This window comes from Diceros bicornis, chromosome 27 (assembly GCF_020826845.1).
Source record: "Diceros bicornis minor isolate mBicDic1 chromosome 27, mDicBic1.mat.cur, whole genome shotgun sequence".
NCBI lineage: Eukaryota > Metazoa > Chordata > Mammalia > Perissodactyla > Rhinocerotidae > Diceros > Diceros bicornis.
Genome location: NC_080766.1, coordinates 37,134,405 through 37,154,340, shown reverse-complemented (window position 1 = coordinate 37,154,340; position 19,936 = coordinate 37,134,405). Strand labels below are relative to the sequence as shown.

At 43.7% G+C, this 19,936-nt stretch overlaps 1 protein-coding gene across 4 annotated transcripts in view; it reads left to right on the top strand.

The window, feature by feature from the left end:
• HLCS (holocarboxylase synthetase) overlaps window positions 1-19,936 on the top strand; it is a 188,897-nt gene that overhangs the window by 1,522 nt on the left and 167,439 nt on the right. The window contains exons 1-5 of one of the 4 annotated variants that reach the window (XM_058523079.1): window positions 1,663-1,728; window positions 7,247-7,379; window positions 11,550-11,712; window positions 12,864-13,810; window positions 17,845-18,027. In XM_058523079.1, the coding sequence (XP_058379062.1) occupies window positions 11,661-11,712; window positions 12,864-13,810; window positions 17,845-18,027 (1,182 nt within the window). In that variant the 5' untranslated portion in view covers window positions 1,663-1,728; window positions 7,247-7,379; window positions 11,550-11,660. Of the gene's footprint in view, window positions 1-1,590; window positions 1,729-7,246; window positions 7,380-11,549; window positions 11,713-12,863; window positions 13,811-17,844; window positions 18,028-19,936 lie in introns of those variants that run through there. The other 3 variants (XM_058523077.1, XM_058523080.1, XM_058523078.1) reach the window with 3 other exon arrangements.

Sequence of the window (19,936 nt, the reverse complement as noted above, 5' to 3'; positions counted from 1 at the left end):
AATACTGAGATGTAAATGCCTTTCATTTTCTTGGAAGTTGAGCATCTCCATGACTTGATTGGTCTTCTGTTAACCATAACTGATGCTTCACTCCAGCCTGGTTCGGGGGCACCCTGGCCAAACCTGGCTTTCAGGGGTTCTGTAAGGCTCTGTGCTCTGGCTCTTTGCGAAGTTCTTTGCCTCACCCTAGATCTTTGCCCAGACATCACTCTCACAGAGATTTTTCCCTCGTTCTCCAGACTAGAGGGGACCGCCCTGCTCTGTGTCCTCATAGATTTTAAATCACAGCTCAGATTTCCAGTCTTTATCTTTTTCTCCCCAGGAACTGGGTCTCTTTAGTTTAGCAGCTTGACCTGTAATAGTTGCTCAGCATTTCAGTGAATGAAGGAGTGTTTAGTGGTTGTTGGGTTTAAACTCTGATGTTTAAGGCCTACAATTGGAAAGCTTGACAATTTATTTGTGATTAGCTGCTGTTATTTTAAAATGTAAAATATCATGGGGCTGCTGATTTGGGTCGGTGGGTACCTTGTTACCAGTCTACCTGGACTGAAGGAACTTTATAAAACTGAATCTTAAGCCTTTGTTGTCTCCATATTTTACATATTTAAAATCAGATGCGTAAGTACTGAATGTGTATGTTTATATAATTGAAGGTCCCACAATGATTGATAAGTGTAACTAAAAATAGTTGAAACAAACTGGAAATTTTAAACTTTTTGCTTAATATATATATATTTTCTGTTTACGTGGACAATTTGTTTTTTGTTTTTAACTACTATATTGTTAATTATGTTTACCCATGGAGAGGAGTTTTTTCTTCTCCAAATTTTCATTCATTCATTATTCCAACAGATACTTGTGAAGCATCTACCATGTGCGGGGTTACTAGGCCTGGGGAAAACAGCTTTTGATCTTCCCAGCAAGGGCAGATTTGAACTGATCAGCAACACTATGGAGCCTGACCCAAATGCCTTTTTTTTTTTTTGGTGGTGGTGATAAGGCATGGCCCCCACAGCCTTAGATTTCAGCTTTTTCTGCTCTGACTGTGCCTTGTTTTTAGTGGGTTAAAGCCTTTTAGAATTACTGTCATTTTAGAGAGATTTCAGCAAGGAGAGCTGAGATAAATGGACATATCCAGTCTGCTAACCATCTCGATGCTATAATGGCCAGAGGAAATGGAAGAACAGCTCTTCAGGCTTCTGTTAGTCAGGCTTCTGTCAACCAGTATGCCCTTCTGAGCCTCCTCATCTTTAAGTGTGCTTCCCAGTTGTAATTTGGAAAGCTCTTACGTACTCTGAGCAGTGAGGGCTGGGGAGGATAAGCCAAGTTTCAGAATTCATTGCTTGATGACAAATATCTAGAGATGTTAAAACTTTCTTGAGTCATGGAGGGGATGTTGCAGCTGTTGCAATAGTTCCAGCTCAGTAGGAAACACAGGGTTAACGTGCTCTATGGGAGTGAGTCAGATAACCTTATTTAGATCCCGCGTGGAATTACAGAGGAGGGGATGTCCAGGGTGTTGATATAAGTGGCAGTTGTGGTTAGGAGTGGTATTGAATCCTTTTTTGTTGTTTCTTTCCCTCTATCCAGTCCATTGATGACTTGAACAAATGGGCCCTATTTCTTGTTTCTCCTTTTATACTTGAGGCCGAACACATAGCATTTGTGACAGAGAGCATTTGGGTGCAAGGTGAGAATTTACAGAGACCATCCTCCTCTTCAGAAACTGTGAGTAACATGTTTTTCACTTGTGTACCGTAAGGAAACCGTGTCTTAATCAAAACTGAATTTGTTTTTTATGAGTGCTCTTTCCCAGCCTTTGTGACTCCGACTCCCCTTCTTTTTTGGATGTTTTGGAATAAAAAAAATATTAGTAAAATTACTTTCACCTGTTTCTTTTTACTTTTTTTTGTGATTAGACTTATATTTAAATTCTCTAGTGGGATTGGCCTATAAAAATATTACTTTATTGTGCTGTCCTTGTCTTATTATCAAGGATACAGAAACTCATAACATGAGCTGGGAAGTATTCCCTCTTTTTTTTTTAACCTCTGAAAGAGATTTTTTTTTTTTTCTTTTTTCTTTATGTGGCTGCTAGAAAATTCAAAACCACCTTTGGCTTGGGTTTGTGGCTCCCATCACTTTAGCTGCAGGGGAGGCTGAGAAATGTAGTCCATAGCTGGACAGCTGTGGGGTCAGCGAAAACCTGTGGGGTCAGCGAAAACCTGAAGTTCTCTTACTGTACGGGAGAAAGACAAGATTAGATATTGGGGGCTAATGAACATCTCTGCCACAGTTATCTCGTTTAACTTATGTTCTAAGGAAAAGTTAATCAAGATCTTGCTTAATGGCAATTACTGGATTCTTAATTTTCTGGGGTAGAAAGATGCCTACCCACCAAGGAAGACAGCTGCTATCTGGTTAACTCATTTTATTTATGATAAATGAGTTAACATTTGCATTTTGTGGGGCTCTTCTGAATCCATGTATGTATTTTTCACCTAACTCTGAAGTCATTTGAGTTTAACAGGATCCTAAGATATTAAGTAGAAAATACATATGTAAGGAGGACTTTCGAACTTGATGAGATCTTATATTCTTTCATGTCTTTAGACTGGAACTCGTACAGGTACTTAAAGTGATATCTTTTGAATTTTGAATATCTCAAATGGCTTTCATTAGTGATCACTCTACAGATACCAACAACAAATAAATGAATCTTAGGAATTCAGTTTAAAAAAATGTAGCATTCACATATTCATATTTTTACTTATTCATTCATTAACAGATATTTATTAAATATCTGCTGTGTTCCAGTTGTTTTGCTAGGTGCCATAATAAATACCAGTTCAGCTCAGTTGAATACAGCTTCAGCTCAGTTTTCAAAATCTTTGGTACTGATAGTAGCAGTCCTGTTTAGTAAGAATTGATGACCCAAAGAACTTACACAATTCTTTTGTTGTAGAAAGTTCACTTATGTTCCTTGTACTCTATCAAGGCATTCATGCGTTCATCCAAGGTTTACTGTGTGCCGTTATATGCCAGGTCGTGTGCTAGGGCTGGAGGTACATGTCATATGGAGATGAAAGATGTGTTCAGAGATGACAGTCCCTGTCATCTCAAGGAGCTCACAGTGTGGGAGAGAAGACAGCTAAGTAAATGAACCATTAAAGTTCACCATGACAAGTGCCCTGGGAAGGCACAGAGAGGGAGTGGTGGGGAACCCATCTAGATAGGGTGAGGTCAGGAGGGACTTTCCAGGGGGAGGTAATAATCTGAGTTTTAAAGGAAAAACAGGAATTAGATGAAGAGGGAGGAAGGGGCTTCCCAGGTACAGAGTGTTTGCACCTGGGAACTGCACATGGTTGGTACAATTAGAGTCTACGTTAACATGAGTTGGGGTAATGGCCCGAGGTAAGGCCACAGGGGAAAGATGGGGCTGGAGTATTGTGTGGGAAATGACCTTGATGCAGTGGTAGCTTCCAGGAACATGACCAGCCAGGCCATCCAAGCCATCACAGAAGAGAGAGGCTCGCAGACCAAGCGAAGATGCTCAAATCGCACCATTTATTAAATCAATTCAAAACACCAGCAAGAAACAAGCGGAGAGCTCTGGGGTAGGTTAATGCTTAGGATGGGGTGCCTGAGGGATGCAAGGACCACACCCCTGAGTCCTGGGCTATGCAGTGTTCACCTGTCCTGCCTCTGCTGTGTCAGCCTTCCCTGGCAAGGGTGTGGTTATAAGGACCAGAGTTGAGGATAAACACGGGCTCGGCAGATGGAGGGTGCCCGTTGCCGGCACACTTGCTCTCTTGGAGACACTTGGGACACGTGTGCCTGGGAGATCTGTGGCTTCCCACTGGTCTGCTCAGAAGCTGTGCTTTTTATCTGTTTCTAGGCAGAATATACGTGGGGCCCTAATGGGTGGCCGACTTAGGGACGGCATAACTGTCAGTCTGGAGGTGGCGTGATTTGTGTCTTCCTAATATTTACAGTTTATTTGGTCTGTCCATGACTTTCTGCCTAGGAGTAACACTCTCTTTTGTTCTGTCCTTTTCTGTTCAACACACACATGTTCCATTTATTTCATCTGTCTTGAGCGTGTCTTACTAGTTACCAACTTAATGTATCTGATGAGTTTCATCCATGCTGTTTTTGCTTCCTATGTAGTAGAATTGAATATTCTTTAATAGTATGACAAATACACATAATACACAGATCGAATAAGGTTTATATGCATTGATTAGGGATTTGGACTTTATCCTAGGGGCACTAGGCCAAAACTCCTTTTTTCTTTTTAAAGCCGAATGATCAGATTTGTGCTTTTGAAAAATCAGGATCAGGCAGATTGGAGCGAGTGGGTCGGAGGAAAGCAAACCTGGAACAGATTGTTCTCCACGTGGGAAATGAGAAAGGCCTGAAGAGTACTGGTAGGAAGGGTGAGCTGGAGACAGATGTACGAGGCTTTTGGGAGATGATGAGGGGTTCAGGTGGATGGTGGATCCTTTGTGGAGATGAGAATGTGGCAGGAAGGGCTGGTGGAGGGGCCAAGGTAAGGAGCACAGTTTTGCGCATCGTTTTAGTCAGTTTTGCTGAAATAACAGACGACCTCAGAATCTCAGTGTCTTCTAACAAATCTTTGTTTCTTGTTCGTGTAGCATGTAGGCTCAGCAGGTTGGCTCCTGCTCTTTCAAGCCGTGACTCTGCCCTGGGCCCTGCTCCGTGCATCTTTCTCGTGCAGGCTGAAGGAGCATGTCCACCTCTGGACATCTCATGCAGAGGGGAGGAGTGAGAGAGCGGGCAGAAACTCAGTTCAGTAGATTGATTTGTTTGTCCAGTAGGATGTGGTGAAAGTAACATTCTGGGATTCATAAGAACTGGGACTCATAGGTCATAAGAGATCTTGCAACTTCTGCCTTGGAACCCAGCTCCCATGTGAGAAAGCTCATGCTGTTTTGTGGCAAGGTCCACGTGAAGAAGACCTGAGGCCCTCAGTGGACAGTCCTAGCTGAGTTCGCAGCCAACACACAGCTCCAACTTGCCAGCTGGGTGAGGGCACCTTCTTGGAAGTGGGTCATCCAGGCCCTCTTGAGCCACCCTAGTTGATGCCATGTGGAGCAGAGTTGAGCTGGCCCTGCCAGGCCCTGCCCAAATTGTGATTTGTGAGCAAAATAAATGATTAGTTTAAGCCGTGACATTTTGGGGTGGTTTGTTACACAGTGATGGATAACCAGAACACTTGAGATGTCTGTTAAAACTTCTCTCTTCCTCAGCTTACCAACGTCAGTGTAGTCTGCGTACAAAGTGGGCAGTGAACAATTGCGGGTGCCAATATAGTGTACTTTAGACCGTGGGCCTCAGGTGCTCATGGGGCATCTAAAGAACACAAATAATATAAAAGAGTTTGTGATAACAAGGGTATTTTTATTATTTTCTGGTTAACAGTCGGTTATTCAGAAAATTAAAATACCTAGACCACACTTTTCCTTGAGTGTCTGGTCAGTCATGGTTTTTTGTTTTGTTTTGTTTTTTTAAGGAAGATTGGCCCTGTGCTAACATCTGTGGCCAATCTTCCTCTTTTTCTTTTTTTCTCCCCAAAGCCCCAGTACATGGTTGTAGAGTTGTAGCTCTGCTGTGTGGGACGCCGCCTCAGCATGGCTTGATAAGTGGTGAGTAGGTCCGCGCCCAGGATCTGAACCAGTGAACCCCGGGATGCCGAAGTGGAGTGGGAGAACTTAACCGCTTCGCCACCAGGCCGGCTCCTCAGTCATGGTTTTAAATGTCACCTGACCCAGTTTATTGTTTCAGCTCTTGCTTGCTATGGACATGTGATATTCCTTACACGGTCACTCGGTTTTCCAATACCCTTCTCTTAAAGGTGCCGTAGGGCATATTGTCTTTTTAGGTAATAGAGACTGGAAATGAATTTTGTGGTGCTCCTTTATCCTCTCTGTTTCCAAACCTGAAAGGCAGCGAGGACGATTGAACGTCAAAAATAAACTCCTCCCTTTACTCTCGTAGTTTCATATTCTTCACATCTCTGTGTGCCTGGCCCTCCATCCAGTTCATTACTAGAAGTTTAAAAAAACCTAACATGAAATTAACCTGATTTGTAAGAGGAGAAGCAAGAGCCAGAAAAATTAGCAACATCAATAATCTGACTTGGTAACCGATTGTAACTTTTTTCCGTCTGGGTTCTCCAGAGAAACAGAACCAATAAGATGAGTGTGTGTGTGTGTATGTGTATGCATATACATATATATGTGTGTGTATATATGCAGTCATGTTGCTTAATGACAGGGATACGTTCAGAGAAATGTGTTGTTAGATGATTTCGTCATTGTGCAAACTCATAGAGTGCACTTAGACAAGCCTAGATGGTATAGACTACTACACACCTAGGCTACATGGTATTAATCTTATGGGACTACCATCATATATGCAGTTTGTCATTGAATGAAACATGTGGCACATGACCGTATAGAGAGAGAGAGAGAGAGAGATGGAAAGAGAGAAAGAAAATTTATTTTAAGGAATTGGCTCATGTGATTGTGGAGGCTAGCAAGTCCAAAATCTGCAGGGCAGTCCAGGAGGCTGGACACCCAGGGAAGAGTGGATGTTGCAGCTCAAGTCCGAAAGCAGTCTGGAGGCAGAATTCCCTCTTTCTTGGAGGACCTCAGTCTTTTTCTCATAAAGCCTTCAACTGATTCGATGAGGCTCACCACGTTATGGAGGATCATCTGCTTTACTCGAAGTCTACTGATTTAAATGTTAATCGTTTCTAAAAAATATCTTCACAGTCACATCTGGACTAACGTTTGGCCAAATATCTAGGTACCATGGCCTCCCCGAATTGACACATAAGATTGACCATGACTCAACTGGTTGTTGAGACTTCTGTTCCCCATTTGCTGCAGAACTTCAGCTCCCCACATGCCGCAGGCAGCCTTGGGAAGGGCAGTTCATTGAAGAGCCACCCTGTCGATTTAATCTAGTGCCTTTTGAGTTGAGTGGAGCAGATACATCACTGCCTGCTGCAATCAGTGCAATCTCAAGTCAGGAGCTTTGGTGAAGGAAGGGATTTCTGCACGCTGCTTTTAGGAGGAAATCCCTTTGTTTAGGGCTGACCTGGGCTTCCTTCGCTTTGATCTTTGGGAGTGAGCTTTTCGCTTGACTTCCCCTTTCTTTCTCGACCCCTTTGTTTCTATCTGGAAGTGCACATTGGAAGTGCCCTGTTTGCTTTTAGGACGGCCAACACCCCTGGACGAGTATCGGTGACGGTGAGGCTCTGCTTTGATCGGAGCGCACAGCCGCTTGGAGGAAGTTTGCACGGTCTGTGGTTCATGGACCACGTTCCTAGAAAAAGGAAATGTACCTAGGTGAGGAAACAGCTGGCGGGGTTGAGAAACTTGATCAGGGACGTGTGTATGTTGCTCTCTGGCCGCTTCCTGCCCTTCTCCTTGCTTTGTTTACCTCCTGCGTCTCTCTCCTTCAGATGGGTGTGAGGATTTAATTATTGGCTCCTGTTACACTGAGTGCTCACTCTGAGGCATACGTCCAGCAGGGTGGTAAATGAACGTTTGAGCAGCTAAATTCTGGGCTGGTCTCTGTTGGCTGAGCCTTTCTCCTCATTCTTTGATGGCCAGCGATGGCGCTGAGAACAAAGATGCTTTTAGCTTCGTGCAGGAGGCTGCGCTGGTCCTTTTCACGTTTCCCGTGCACCCTCATCTGAAAAGTCAGCTCTTGCCGGGATGATAGTTTATCTTCTCATCCTCCTGAGCTGACATCCTTCCTCAGAGCTGGAAATCAACTAAATATTTGTCTGCATTGTAAGCTTCAGCTCTCATCCTGGACCAAAGATGTGTTTGCGAAGGAGTCCTAGCAGAACGTTGGTCAGGCCCGACCCTCCAGATGAATCCTCCTCCCTCTGGCTGGGTGTCTGGGAGGAAGTGGGAGAAGAAGGCGATAAAGTAGAGGAAAAAGGAGCACTGAAAGAAAATTCTGAGGTTTATTTTTATCCAAATATTCTAGACTGATTAGTGAGTTTCAATTTTTTGACTGTATAAAGACTTGCATTTATTATTTTTCCCTCCAAGACAGTGTTTCTCAGCTTTTAAAATTACTGTTTCCCTAAGGAGAAAAATGAAAATCAATTTGACCTTTCTCTAAGGAGAGAAATGAAATACTAAGGAATAAGATTTTGTGGGGTAGGGGTGAGCCTTGGAGGGCTACAAACTGTTGTAATATCTAGGATTTTTTTCACCCTCTCCCCTTCCCTGAGAACCAATTTTTGCCCATTTGGGGGTGATATGGTTGCTGCTGAGAATACTTGCTCTACGGACTCCCTGTTTTGGAATAATAAGAGCGCCCCCTATGGACAGGTGCTTTTTGCATTACCCCGTTTAGCTCTCCCAGTAACCTTCCCAGGTAGGTGCTCTGATCGTCTCCACCTTGCAGGGAGGAAAGCCAAGCACAGAAGAGTTGAGTGACTTCCTCGGGTCACACAGCTATTAGCCAGAGGAGCCAGGATTCAAGTTGGAAAGTCGGATTCTGGAGTCCTCTTATTATCTAGGCTATCCTGGAAAACTGCCTTAACTTTCTTTTCTTTTTAAGATTGAACTGTAATTCACGTACCATAAACTTCATCCTTTTAAAGTGTACAATTACAATTCAGTAGTCGTGCAATCATCACCACTATCTAATTCCAGAACATTTTCATTGCCCCAAAAAGAAACACATACCCATTATCAGTCACTTCCATTCCCCTTGTCCCTGGCCCCTGGCAATCACTAATCTACTTCCTAATTCTCTAGATTTTTCTGTTTTGGATATTTCATATAAGTAGAATCATATAATAAGTGACCTTTAGTTATTGGCTTCCTTCACTTAACATAATGTATTCAGGTTTTATCTACGTTGTAACATATATCAGTACTTCATTCCTTTTCCTGGCTGAATAATATTCCATTGTATGGATATACACATTTTATTTATCCCTTCATCTGTTGATGGACAATTGGGTTGCTTCTACTCTTTGGCTATTATGAATAATGCTGCTGTGAACACTCGTGTATGAGTTTTGTGTGTGGACATATGTTTTTAGTTCTCTTAGGTATATTCCTAGGAGGGGAATTGCTGGGTCATTTGGAAACTCTGTGTTTACCTTTTTGAGGAACTGTCAACTCTTTTCCAAAGAGGCTGCACTATTTTACATTTCTACCAGCAATGTATTAGGGTTCTGATTTCTCAAGATCCTCAACAATACTTATTATTGTCCATATTTTTGTTTATAGCCCTCCTAGTAGTGGTGAAGGATCTCATTGTGGTTTTGGCTTGTGTTTCCCTAATGACTAATGACACTGAGCATCTTTTCAAGTGCTTATTGCCACTTGTATATTTTCTTTGGCGAAATGTCTGTTCAGATCCTGTGCCCATTTTTAAATTGGGTATTTGTCTTTTTATTGTTGAATTGTAGGAGTTCTTTGTATATTGTGGATACAAGTCTCTTATCAGATACATGATTTGCAAATATTTTCTCCCATTTTGTGGATTGTCTTTTCACTTTCTTGGAAGTGTTCTTTGAAGCACAAAAATTTTTGAAGTCCACTTTATCTATTTTATTGTTGTTGTTGTTGGTACTTTTGGTGTCTTGAGAAACCATTGCCTGATCCAAGGTCATGACGATTTATGCCTATGTTTTCTTCTAAGTTTTGTAGTTTTAGCTCTTATGTTGAGGATTTGATCCAGTTTGAGTCAATATTTGCACCTAGTGTGTGGTATGAGGGAGAGGTCCATCTTCATCCTTTGGCATGTGGATATCCAGTTGTACCAGCACCATTTGTTGAAACATTATTCTTTCCCCATTGGATTGTCTTGGCAACCTTGTCCAAAATCAGTAGTCTATAAATGTATGTGTTTGTTTCTGTACTCTCAGTTCTATCCCATTGATCTGTATGTCTATCCTTATGCCAAATGGACCTTGACTTTTGAACCCCAACTTTCCTGGACGAGCAGGTACCCTCAGGGCAGAAGTGGCTTGGTTTGTGGGAATTCCCCTTACTTACCTCTGTAGGTCCAGGATTTACCCCAGCGTGTGGCCTGACAGTTCTTCATTATCTAGTCAGTTCTTCAGTGATTTTTTTTTTTTAAATAATTTTATTTATTTACTTTTCCCCCAAAGCCCCAGTAGATAGTTGTATGTCATAGCTGCACATCCTTCTAGTTGCTGTATGTGGGATGCGGCCTCAGCATGGCCGGACAAGCGGTGCGTCCGTGCGCGCCCGGGATCCGAACCTGGGCCGCCAGTAGCAGAGCGCACGCACCTAACCGCTAAGCCACGGGGCCGGCCTTTCAGTGATGTTTTTAAGATGATGTTTTATTTATTTTTTTAAGATGATTTAAAAAAACTTTATCCAGCATTTTTCATTGTTTTCAGCAAGAGTTAGTTCTAAAAACCTGGCCCACCAATATAAAAACCGGAATTCAGAAGTATATACCTCTGATTATGAAATTCAGGCCCGTATATCCCTGAAAAGATTTCTTTTGGGAAGTAGCGAAATTATTCATGGCATCTTAAAAAAAGACCTCTATATTCACTATTGCTTTTAAAGCCAGATTTGTAATAATTAATAACAGCAGCTTTCTTGAAGTGAGCACTGTCCCAAGCGTTACGTGTACTCTTTGATTTCATTAACGCGACAAACCTGTGAGATGACGGGTGTTAATATTATCATTATTCCTGTTTTGCAAATGAGGACGTTGGGACTTGAGCGGGTCCAAGATTGCCTAGGGACACACAGCGGTGACCAGCTGAGCTTGACCCAGACTCGAGTCCTCACCTTCCAGGCCCTCACCCCCAGGGGGCTCCCCTTGTTGTCCCAGTTTCAAATTCTTCTTGTGTGACAGCTGGAAGGCTTAAAGCGCTGAGTTCTGTCTGCTCTCATTTTCGCTTTCCCCCTTGTGGTGGCAGTGGGAACTGCACAGGTGGGAGCTCCCGGGTGAGTCTCGCCCGTGGTTCTCACATTTCAGGAGTCAACAGGGAAGTGTGTTTAAACTTGAAGCTCCAGAGAGTCCGAAGCACCAGGTGGAGAGGAGCGCCCGGGAGCTTGCAGTTTTCCTGTGCTCCCCGGGACTTCTGCTGCAATTGGACTTGGACCCCACTTTGAGGAAAGCTGCTCTGCTGCTTACATTGTTAATTACCGGATATTGTGGACTTGCTGTTTTCTGTTACTAAAGGGCCAGTTCATGTGTTTCCAGTGTGTGGGGAATGGCCTTTTCCCCCTTTAGTTCCTCGAAAAGCGGTTGAGACTTCAATTACTTTTAAATGAGAGGGTTGTGTTTAGTGCTTTGTAAGCCCTGTTGTCAGGTAGAAATGAGTGTTCGAGCCAGAGCAACTTTGCGGTTAATAAAATGTGGTGTCCAGTAATTCGTTATGTTTGACCAGAAGGTTGTGGTGGGGAGCTGAAGGGAGAAATAAGGTATCTGGTTATTTTAGAGAAGAAAAGTCTCACCCTCTCTTTCTTCCTCCTCCCTCGCCCGCTTCTCCGCAGATCGTGAAGTGGTCAGACTGTTGTTTGCCCTTGGCTTGCAGACCTGGGGATCCATATCAGTTAATCGCCGAAGCGAGTGTGGACGACTTCAGCAAGCTGGGGGTGGCGTTCATGGAAGACAGGCTCCAGATCGCTAATGGACTGATCCCCCAAAGGATCGTTTGTGAGTAACTTTAGAAAGTGTTTCCATCGCAGCAGGATGCTGCAGCTTAAGGACTGTTGAGCCCTCCTATTTGGTATGACTTCACAGCAATGCTTATTTTCAGTTTAATTCAATCAACAGGTTGGATATAGCCATAATAGTATAAAATTCACGCACGTCATGTTTTTTTGAGGTGCTTATTCCTGAGTATATCGTTAGTGCTTTTTAAATTCTTAAACAAGGATTTCCCATAATTGCATTGTCCATGAGATGGCATGCAAATTTAGAACCCATATAATGTTTATTTCACACAATCTAATACAGTAGAACTAGTTTCTAGACTATAGTTTGATTGAATGGAAAGCATAGCCAGCGTTACTACAAAGTTCTAAATCTAACAGGTTTTTACTTAAAATATACGTACCACAATATTTTGGGACACATCTTTTTTCAGGAAACACGCAAGATGTTCTTCCTTAATTAGGCTTAAAAGCAGGCTCTCTCTGTCATGAAAGTCTTCATTTGTATCTCAAGCAAATGAGTGTCACCAGGTCTGGAAATTTGTGTAAACCACTTAAGTTCTCCATCTGCCGTGTGCCTGTGCCTAATAACCATGTCAGATGCATGGCAAATGTTCAATAAATGTTTTTTGCATCAGTGATTGTACACTTATATTCCAGTCCTGAGACAAGATAATGGAAAGACCCTTCTCCCCGGTTCATCCTATGAAGTGTCCAGAGAACGAGTTTTTCCTGGGGTGTGCTTGGATAGACTCTAGCTATGTGCCTTTTTTGTTTCTTAGTTTCATTTTATATAGGAGATTGACACCCAAAAAATTGAATCTATAAGTAAGTAGGCAAAATCACATCCCTGAATCTTACTTTCTTCACCAGTCTGTAAGGGGATCTGAGGTTTTCCAATTCGTATGGGAAAGGTGTTGTGGAAACTTGGAGTTCCACTAGGGACCGTCAGGGGCACCCTCCTAGGAGGTGGGAGCGATTATATGGATCTGAAGGGTGCCTCAGATTGAGGTGGGGATGCGGTTGAGAGCTGTGCAGGTGGGCTGCCATGGACTGTACGTCATGGAGTGTGGAGAGTGCCCTGGGGCTTTGAGCTGAGCTGCATGACAAAGCAGAAGAATTGATTGACTGTCTTTTCTGCTCATGCCTTAGCGGTACACTTGCAGGACTCCACTCTGAAGGAACTTAAGGATCAGGCCTTAAACAAGCAAGCCCAAATCCTACAGCCGAACCCTGAGTCTTCTGTTGAGAGTAAGCCTGAGCTGGACATCATGGAGCACGTTGGCCAAGATGACCTGAAGGTTTTCGGTGCAGAACCCACACAGGGGAGAGGCGGTGCCTCTGGGAGCGAGGCTGCCGGGGAGAGTGACAGAGGAGTGGGCTCCATTGAGCTCTGTCACCTCCATCTGTCTAGTTGCCACGAGTGTTTAGAGCTTGAGAACAGCACCATTGAATCCGTCAAGTTTGCATCTGCAGAGAACATTCCAGATCTTCCATACGATTACAGTGGCAGTTTGGAGAGTATTGCTGATGACGTCTGCCCTGAGAGACAAGGGAGGAGAGTCAACATCACGGGAAAGGCGCCCAACATCCTCCTCTATGTGGGTTCCGACTCCCCAGAAGCCCAGGGCAGGTTCCAGCAGGTCCGGGACGTTCTGGCCGACTGTGTGGACACTGACAGTTACACCCTTTACCACCTGCCAGAGGACAGTGCTCTCAGAGACCCATGGTCAGACAACTGTCTGTTGCTGGTCATTGCCACCAGGGAGTCTATTCCCGAGGACCTGTCCCGGAAATTCATGGCCTATCTTTCTCAGGGAGGGAAGGTGTTGGGCCTGTCTTCATCCTTCACATTTGCTGGCTTCCAGGTGATGAGCAAGGGCACACTGCAGGAGACAGTCCAGAACTTGGTTTTCTCCGGGGCTGACCAGAGCCAGGTGGAACTCAGCGTCCTGAGCAGTGGCTACGTTTACGAGAAGGGCCCTGGGGAGCAGCTCAGCCTGGGCAAGCTCCAGGGCCGCCTGGAGAATGAGGACAAGGATAGGCTGATTGTGCAAGTGCCTTTTGGAACATGTGGAGGAGAAGCTGTTCTTTGCCAGGTACAGAGGTTGGCATCCATGCAATGATCTTTGTGTATCTTTGACCAGGAATACACTCTTGAAGGCTGTACATTGAAAGGTTCCGTGTGCTGTGGTACTTTTGGCCTTCGGCTGGGAATTTTTGCAGATGGTGAGTCGAAGGTTTAGATCAGGGCTTTCCTGTCACATGAATATCCAGTTTCACCAAAATACTTGTGATGGAGGAATGAAGCAGAAGGTGTTATGGCTAATTAAAGATGGCTGGTTAGCCAAGGATTAGTCGGAAAATTTTTTCTTGTTTCGATCTATGCTGGTAATAATCTTTCTATAATACATTAGCCTACTCTCTTGCCTCAAAGCACACTCTGGTTAGTGTAATCGAACCTTTATTTAATGTAGGGGGTTGAGTGCGTATGTTAGTAACCAAACGTTAGTGACCATGACATGAAAGTATTGTAGTTGATGTCCAGGATTTGTGTGAATGCTCACCAACTGCTGGGGTGGTGAGTGTTGAAAACATCTCCAAATCCTCCATTCCTTTATGATTTGTCACTCGTAAAATCTAAGTGCTGAGAAAAATTTCAAATAAGGGAATATTGAAGCGATTTAGATTTATGGCATATTAATACATAGGTAAGAAAAAACTGGAAAGAGATGACAGGAACATGCGACTTCCCTTCCCATCCTTAGGGGGGCCTTTGGCTCATCTGCTGGGTTTTTTCCCACCTTTTTTTTCTTTTAGCTTTTTGTTTGTTGAAGCAAATGGTAGCGGAATAGACTATTTCAGAATTTCTGATCATTTACAGCAAAGCTTTTAATATCTGAGGGCAAAAGTTTTTTGTTAGGTGAACACTGATCCTTCAGGATTTGATGATCTAATGAGAAAACTAAGTAGATGTAGGTGTTTTGCCCAAAATAGTTCCCGGGATGAGTGTAACAGATTTTGTTTTATTATAGGGATCTTTTTAATGACTTAGAGAACTGTTTCCTTTTTTTGTTATTGTTTCTTTTCATTTCTTATGCTGTGCCTCTTTCCAGCCCTCCTAGAAGCTAAGTCTCTTGGGTTTTCTGACCAAATATTCTTCGAGGGGGTATAAATTTGTTTCTTTACTATCTAAAGCCCACTTGTTTGTTCTTAAGCTGATACTGGGGCAAAGATGCATACAATGAAGAAATCTGGACATCAGGACCCGCGACCATGTACAACCCAAGCAGGTTTCATGTAGGCTGCAAACCACACGAATTAGTTTTTGGAGGCCTAATAAATATTCCTCTTATCTTTTTGTCTGCAAATACGGTAACTATAGGAACTGTGCATTCTCAGAAAATCCACTTGAAAATGTGACTTCCTAGAGCTGTATTTCAGTTTTGAATAGCGAATTTTACCACCCCGATGCACAGACTTGTACTAGAAAATTGATTCGGCATTGTTGCGATCCATTTCTCTGAGTTACACAGCAAATCTGCTTGCTGCACCGTTTAAATTGACCCCATAACTGTCGTAAAATTTGATACTGCGTGCATCGCCCTAAAAAAAAAGGCAATATGATGCAGCTTCAAAAATCAGATTCAGAGGATTAGAATGTCATTTTTGATTTTAAATGACTTCCAGTCTCTGTGACAGGGTCACTGTTTTCCCCTCAGGCCTGTGTCTCTACAATACTTCGCCGCCGAGATCAACCAATAAATATTATCACAGGCTGGTTAGTTTCCTCTTTCCCTGTTCAATTTCATAGTCTTTGTCTTTGTAGTAAATCGAGTAATGATGTAACTCAGTAAGAGGAGACGAAGTACTTCAATGGCAAACCACAGCTGCACAGTAGGTGGTGGTCTCACGGCCAAGGAGCTGCCTATTGGTGCCTTGGCCATTTATCAAAATAAAGAAAAAGGAAATTTTGGTGTACTTGCTGTACCGATCAGGTTTGCAGGGAAAATTTCAGGCTATGCATTAATGCTGACTTTTGGTTATCAAATAGACCAGGAGTTTGGCATGAAGTTGTCCAAATAAAGTCTCTAAAAGGGATTTAAAAATATTTTGCTTTCTTTTTTTTTTGTTTTAATTTTATTTATTTATTTATTTTTTCCCCCAAAGCCCCAGTAGATAGTTGTATGTCATAGCTGCACATCCTTCTAGTTGCTGTATGTGGGACGCGGCCTCAGCATGGCCGGAGAAGCAGTGCATTGGTGCGTGCCCGGGATCCGAACCCTGGCTGCCAGCAGTGGAGCGCACGCACTTAACCGCTAAGCCACAGGGCCGGCCCAATATTTTGCTTTCTTACTTAGCATCTGGCAGAAATGGTTCTGCTTCTATAATAGACTTTCTTAACCACAGCACTGTGGACATTTTGGGCTGGATCCATGTTTGTTGTGGGGTCGTCCTGTGCATTGTAATGGGGTGTTAGCACTACCCACTAGAGGCCACTAGCGCTCCCCTCCCCCTGTTGGTGACTGGACGCATTTTTAGTTCTGGCTTTCAGTCTAGTCAAAAAGCCTTAATTTTAGAAGAAGCCAAGTTACAGAAATGGGCCCATCACTATGGTAACACCTTACAGCCCAGAGGATGAGACGTGTCGGGTACCACAGAGGACCAGGAGTGCAAATCCAGCACACACGCTCTGGCCTGCCCTTCTGTCCTTGAATCAAAGTGCAGAGCCAGAGGTGGCCTCTCTCCTCGCTTCCGCTGTAGAAGCACCTAATCTTGGCACCGACACGAGCTCTCCTAGCAGTGTCTGTAGCCGTCCTTTCCCTCGCCTCTTGGAACTCCGGAGGCCTGCTCGTAGGGCGAGCACGCCTTTCCTCCTCGGCATCGCTCATGTGTGGTGGCAGGTTCAGTGCACCTCCCTGTGTGTGCTTCTTGGGTCTTCTGTGTGTTCACTCAGTCCATGGGGGACACGTGCCATTGATCACGCTTGCCCCCTCTCCTCTGGGCCCGGGTGGGGTTAGAACTTCACTCATTTCATTTCTGCCACCTGTCGGGGGTCATCGCCAGGATAGCCACGTGCATTAAACGTGACCTGCTGCAGTGCTTTGTCCCCTGCAGAGGAGAGGCACACATTTAGGGTAAGAATGGGATAGGAGTTTCTGTAGGATTCAGATACTGTAAGGGATTTTGAGTTGCCTGGAGGCTGGTACCATGCCTCTTATTTTCATAATGCTCCTATAACATCAGGTCAGGAGCTCTACATGCAACAGAAGCCCACAGCTGACCTGTGGCAAAAGCAAAATAAAATAAAGCAAGCATGCTCAGGTTGCTTTTCTCGGTACTCAGTGTTCTGGCACTGTCTATGCTCTAACTCACAGTTAAAATCCGATCTCAAGAGAGCCAGAAGTTCTAGTACATTCCTTTATACCAAGACACACACCGCTGGTTGGAAAGTTCTAGCTCCAGGGAGCTAGACATTCTAGTATGTTCTTTCATACTAAGATACAGACTGTTTAGTGATAGGTGGGGCTATTAATTTTAACTGGACAACAAAGCCTGAACTAAATGCATGAAGTTCCAAATCTTAAAATTCAATCATGTGAATGGGGGGGGAGGCAGGCCTTTCTGGGGTCCCCCAAACCCCACTCATCTGTTTGAATTCCTGCAAACACTTAAAACGGTGAGTAAGGCTCCTCTGCTGCCCGGTGGTTATGACTAATAGGGAGAACAGGAGTTTCAAGCATGACCCATTGTGTCTGCCCGAGTTCAGTAGTGACTTTAGTTGGTTCTCAGCACGACCATATTTCTAAATCTTTTAGTTGCATAATCAAGTTAGGTGACTTGCCCAAGGTAATGACTGGTTAGTGATAAGAGCTGGGAACTGGAAAGAATTCGATTACTCTCCAAGGTCGTTTCCGCCACGACCCCTCAGCCTGACAGCCACAATTTTAATCTGCTCCTTTGAATCTTTTTCCTGCTTGTCATTACTTTCCAAATATTCAAGTTCAGAGTTCGTATGCTGTTGATAATTAGAAGGATTCATGTTCAAGTTTTCAGAAAAACTGGTAGAGACACTTTTTTTCTTAATATTGCTAAGTGTCCCGGTTTATAAAGTGGTGTCTTTTTCCCCCAGGTACGCTTAGAACTACCTCCCAGCTCTTCACTAGTGCAAACTCCAGAAGATTTTAATCTGCTCAAATCGAGCAATATGAGAAGATACGAAGTCCTTAAGGAGATCCTGAGAACCCTTGGCCTCAGCTGTGACGTCAAACAAGTTCCTGCCTTAACGCCTCTCTGCTTACTGTCCACGGCTGAGGTGAGTGGGTGCGCTCAGCAGGAGGGGAGCACCTCGGGTGCCCTTCTTCAAAACTAACCCTTTTCTTCAATCGTTCCATTGCCGTGGGTTTCAATTTTGATTTCTGGTTTAAAGATATCCGAGTAGAACTAATTTTTTTGGTGTTTGCGTGTAAGAGAGGGAGAGAATGGAGTTCAGAAGATGTTAAGTCTTAAGGTTATGGTTCTTTCCACTTTAGGGGGCAAAGGTCACTGTTTTATGTGTCAAGCGTATATTTGGAAACCACAGTTTATTCATTTGGGATTAAAAACCTTGTTTTGATTTGGGCCTTTCTCAGCGCATCTTCGGAAGGGAGAACCACCAGCTTTGTTTCCTTTGTGCTGACGTCTGCCGTCTTGCGGCAAAGGGGCTCTGGATTTCAGTTGGCATCTTGTAGTTGTGTCCAAAAGGAAAATGCCCATGCAGTTGGGAATGTATTCAGGAATTTTCCTGGCCTTGTGTCTGCCTTTGATGCCTCTGGTTGATACCTGCTTTGGGCAGGTTGCCAGATTCTCCAGGTGTGTTTCTCGCTAATCTCTGCTTTGCTGAGCTGTCAATTTCTTATTAATTATGGTAGATTATTTTGTGGGCCTATTTCTGGTGTCACCCCCAAACAGGGACATTTGTGAGTATAGGGACGTAACTGCAGTTTCAGCAAATACCTAATAGTCCGGTTGACTCTGAACACCAAACTTACCTGCTTTCCCTTGAAAAGAACAAATTATACCTCCCACCCAGCATTTTTAAAAGAGGAGGAGTTCTCTTTTGGGTTATACCCTGTCCCTTGGCAAACTTAGTTTTCAGAGAAGAGCAGAGCTGTGAGCTCTCTGGGTGGGATGTGCTCACTTGGAGAAGGCAGATATAAAATCTGAGAACATTTAGGATTACGATACCTTATAGGATTATTTGAGGACTAGATGAAATAATAGATGTGAAAGGTCTGTGTTAACTGTATTATTTAAAAGATAGTGCAATTATTATTATTATTATTAGATTACTGAGAGTTTGAATAAGTTACAGGTGTCTACTGTGACTAACAAGTTCCTGGTGCCTAGTCTGAAAAGACCACAGGTAATGTTTTTAATTTGAAAAGTTAATAATATTGCAATGGATGATTTTTTTTTCATTTAGGAAACATTCTTTTGTTGTATTTTCAGTACACAGTTTTTGGCCAGTTTGCACTCTCTTTAATGGGTGCTTTTGGGACTCAATGGTATGACTCTTGTTTGCACCTTCATCTCAGGAACTCGAAGCTCCATGTCATTTATCTCTGTTTTATGTGTTCAGTTAATAGAAGGAAAAGCATCAGCTCTGTCTTGTGACTTATGAAAAAGCATCAAAATAAAGCTGGTTCTCAGAGCTTCAACATTTATAGACGACCCACCTCTAGACCTCCCTCCTTGGAGGGATGGGCAGAGCCATGTGGGTAAGGGTTTCTGGTCCCCAGGGGAGATGTGACTGTCACTCTCCTAGACCTGCTCTCTCCCTCCTTTCCTGAGCGTGGAGGGCTGAGGCTGGACATGTCTCAGCCTCTCTCCCAAGGTCAGGGAGCGAGACGGACCCAGGCTTGCCCTTGGCAGTGCTCCTTGACCTTTCTCGAGAGTTCTTCTGGCCACACTGGTCTTGGGACATGCACCTCTTGACTCTTGAACGTAGCAATGGAGAGGAAAGAGGACCCCAGGTTACTCTCCTGTGAGCAGAGGTCTGAACTCTGGGCTTTTCCTGTGTCTTCTTTAGGACGGGCATAACCTGGAATACCTAAGCAGGGGCTTTGTATTGTGTGTCTGCTTATATTAACACACACAGTAGATGCTTCATATTTTCTCCTTCCAGTTCTTTAAACTGCCTGGAGGTGGGGGGCATACATCTTCCCCTCCTGATTGGCAACCCG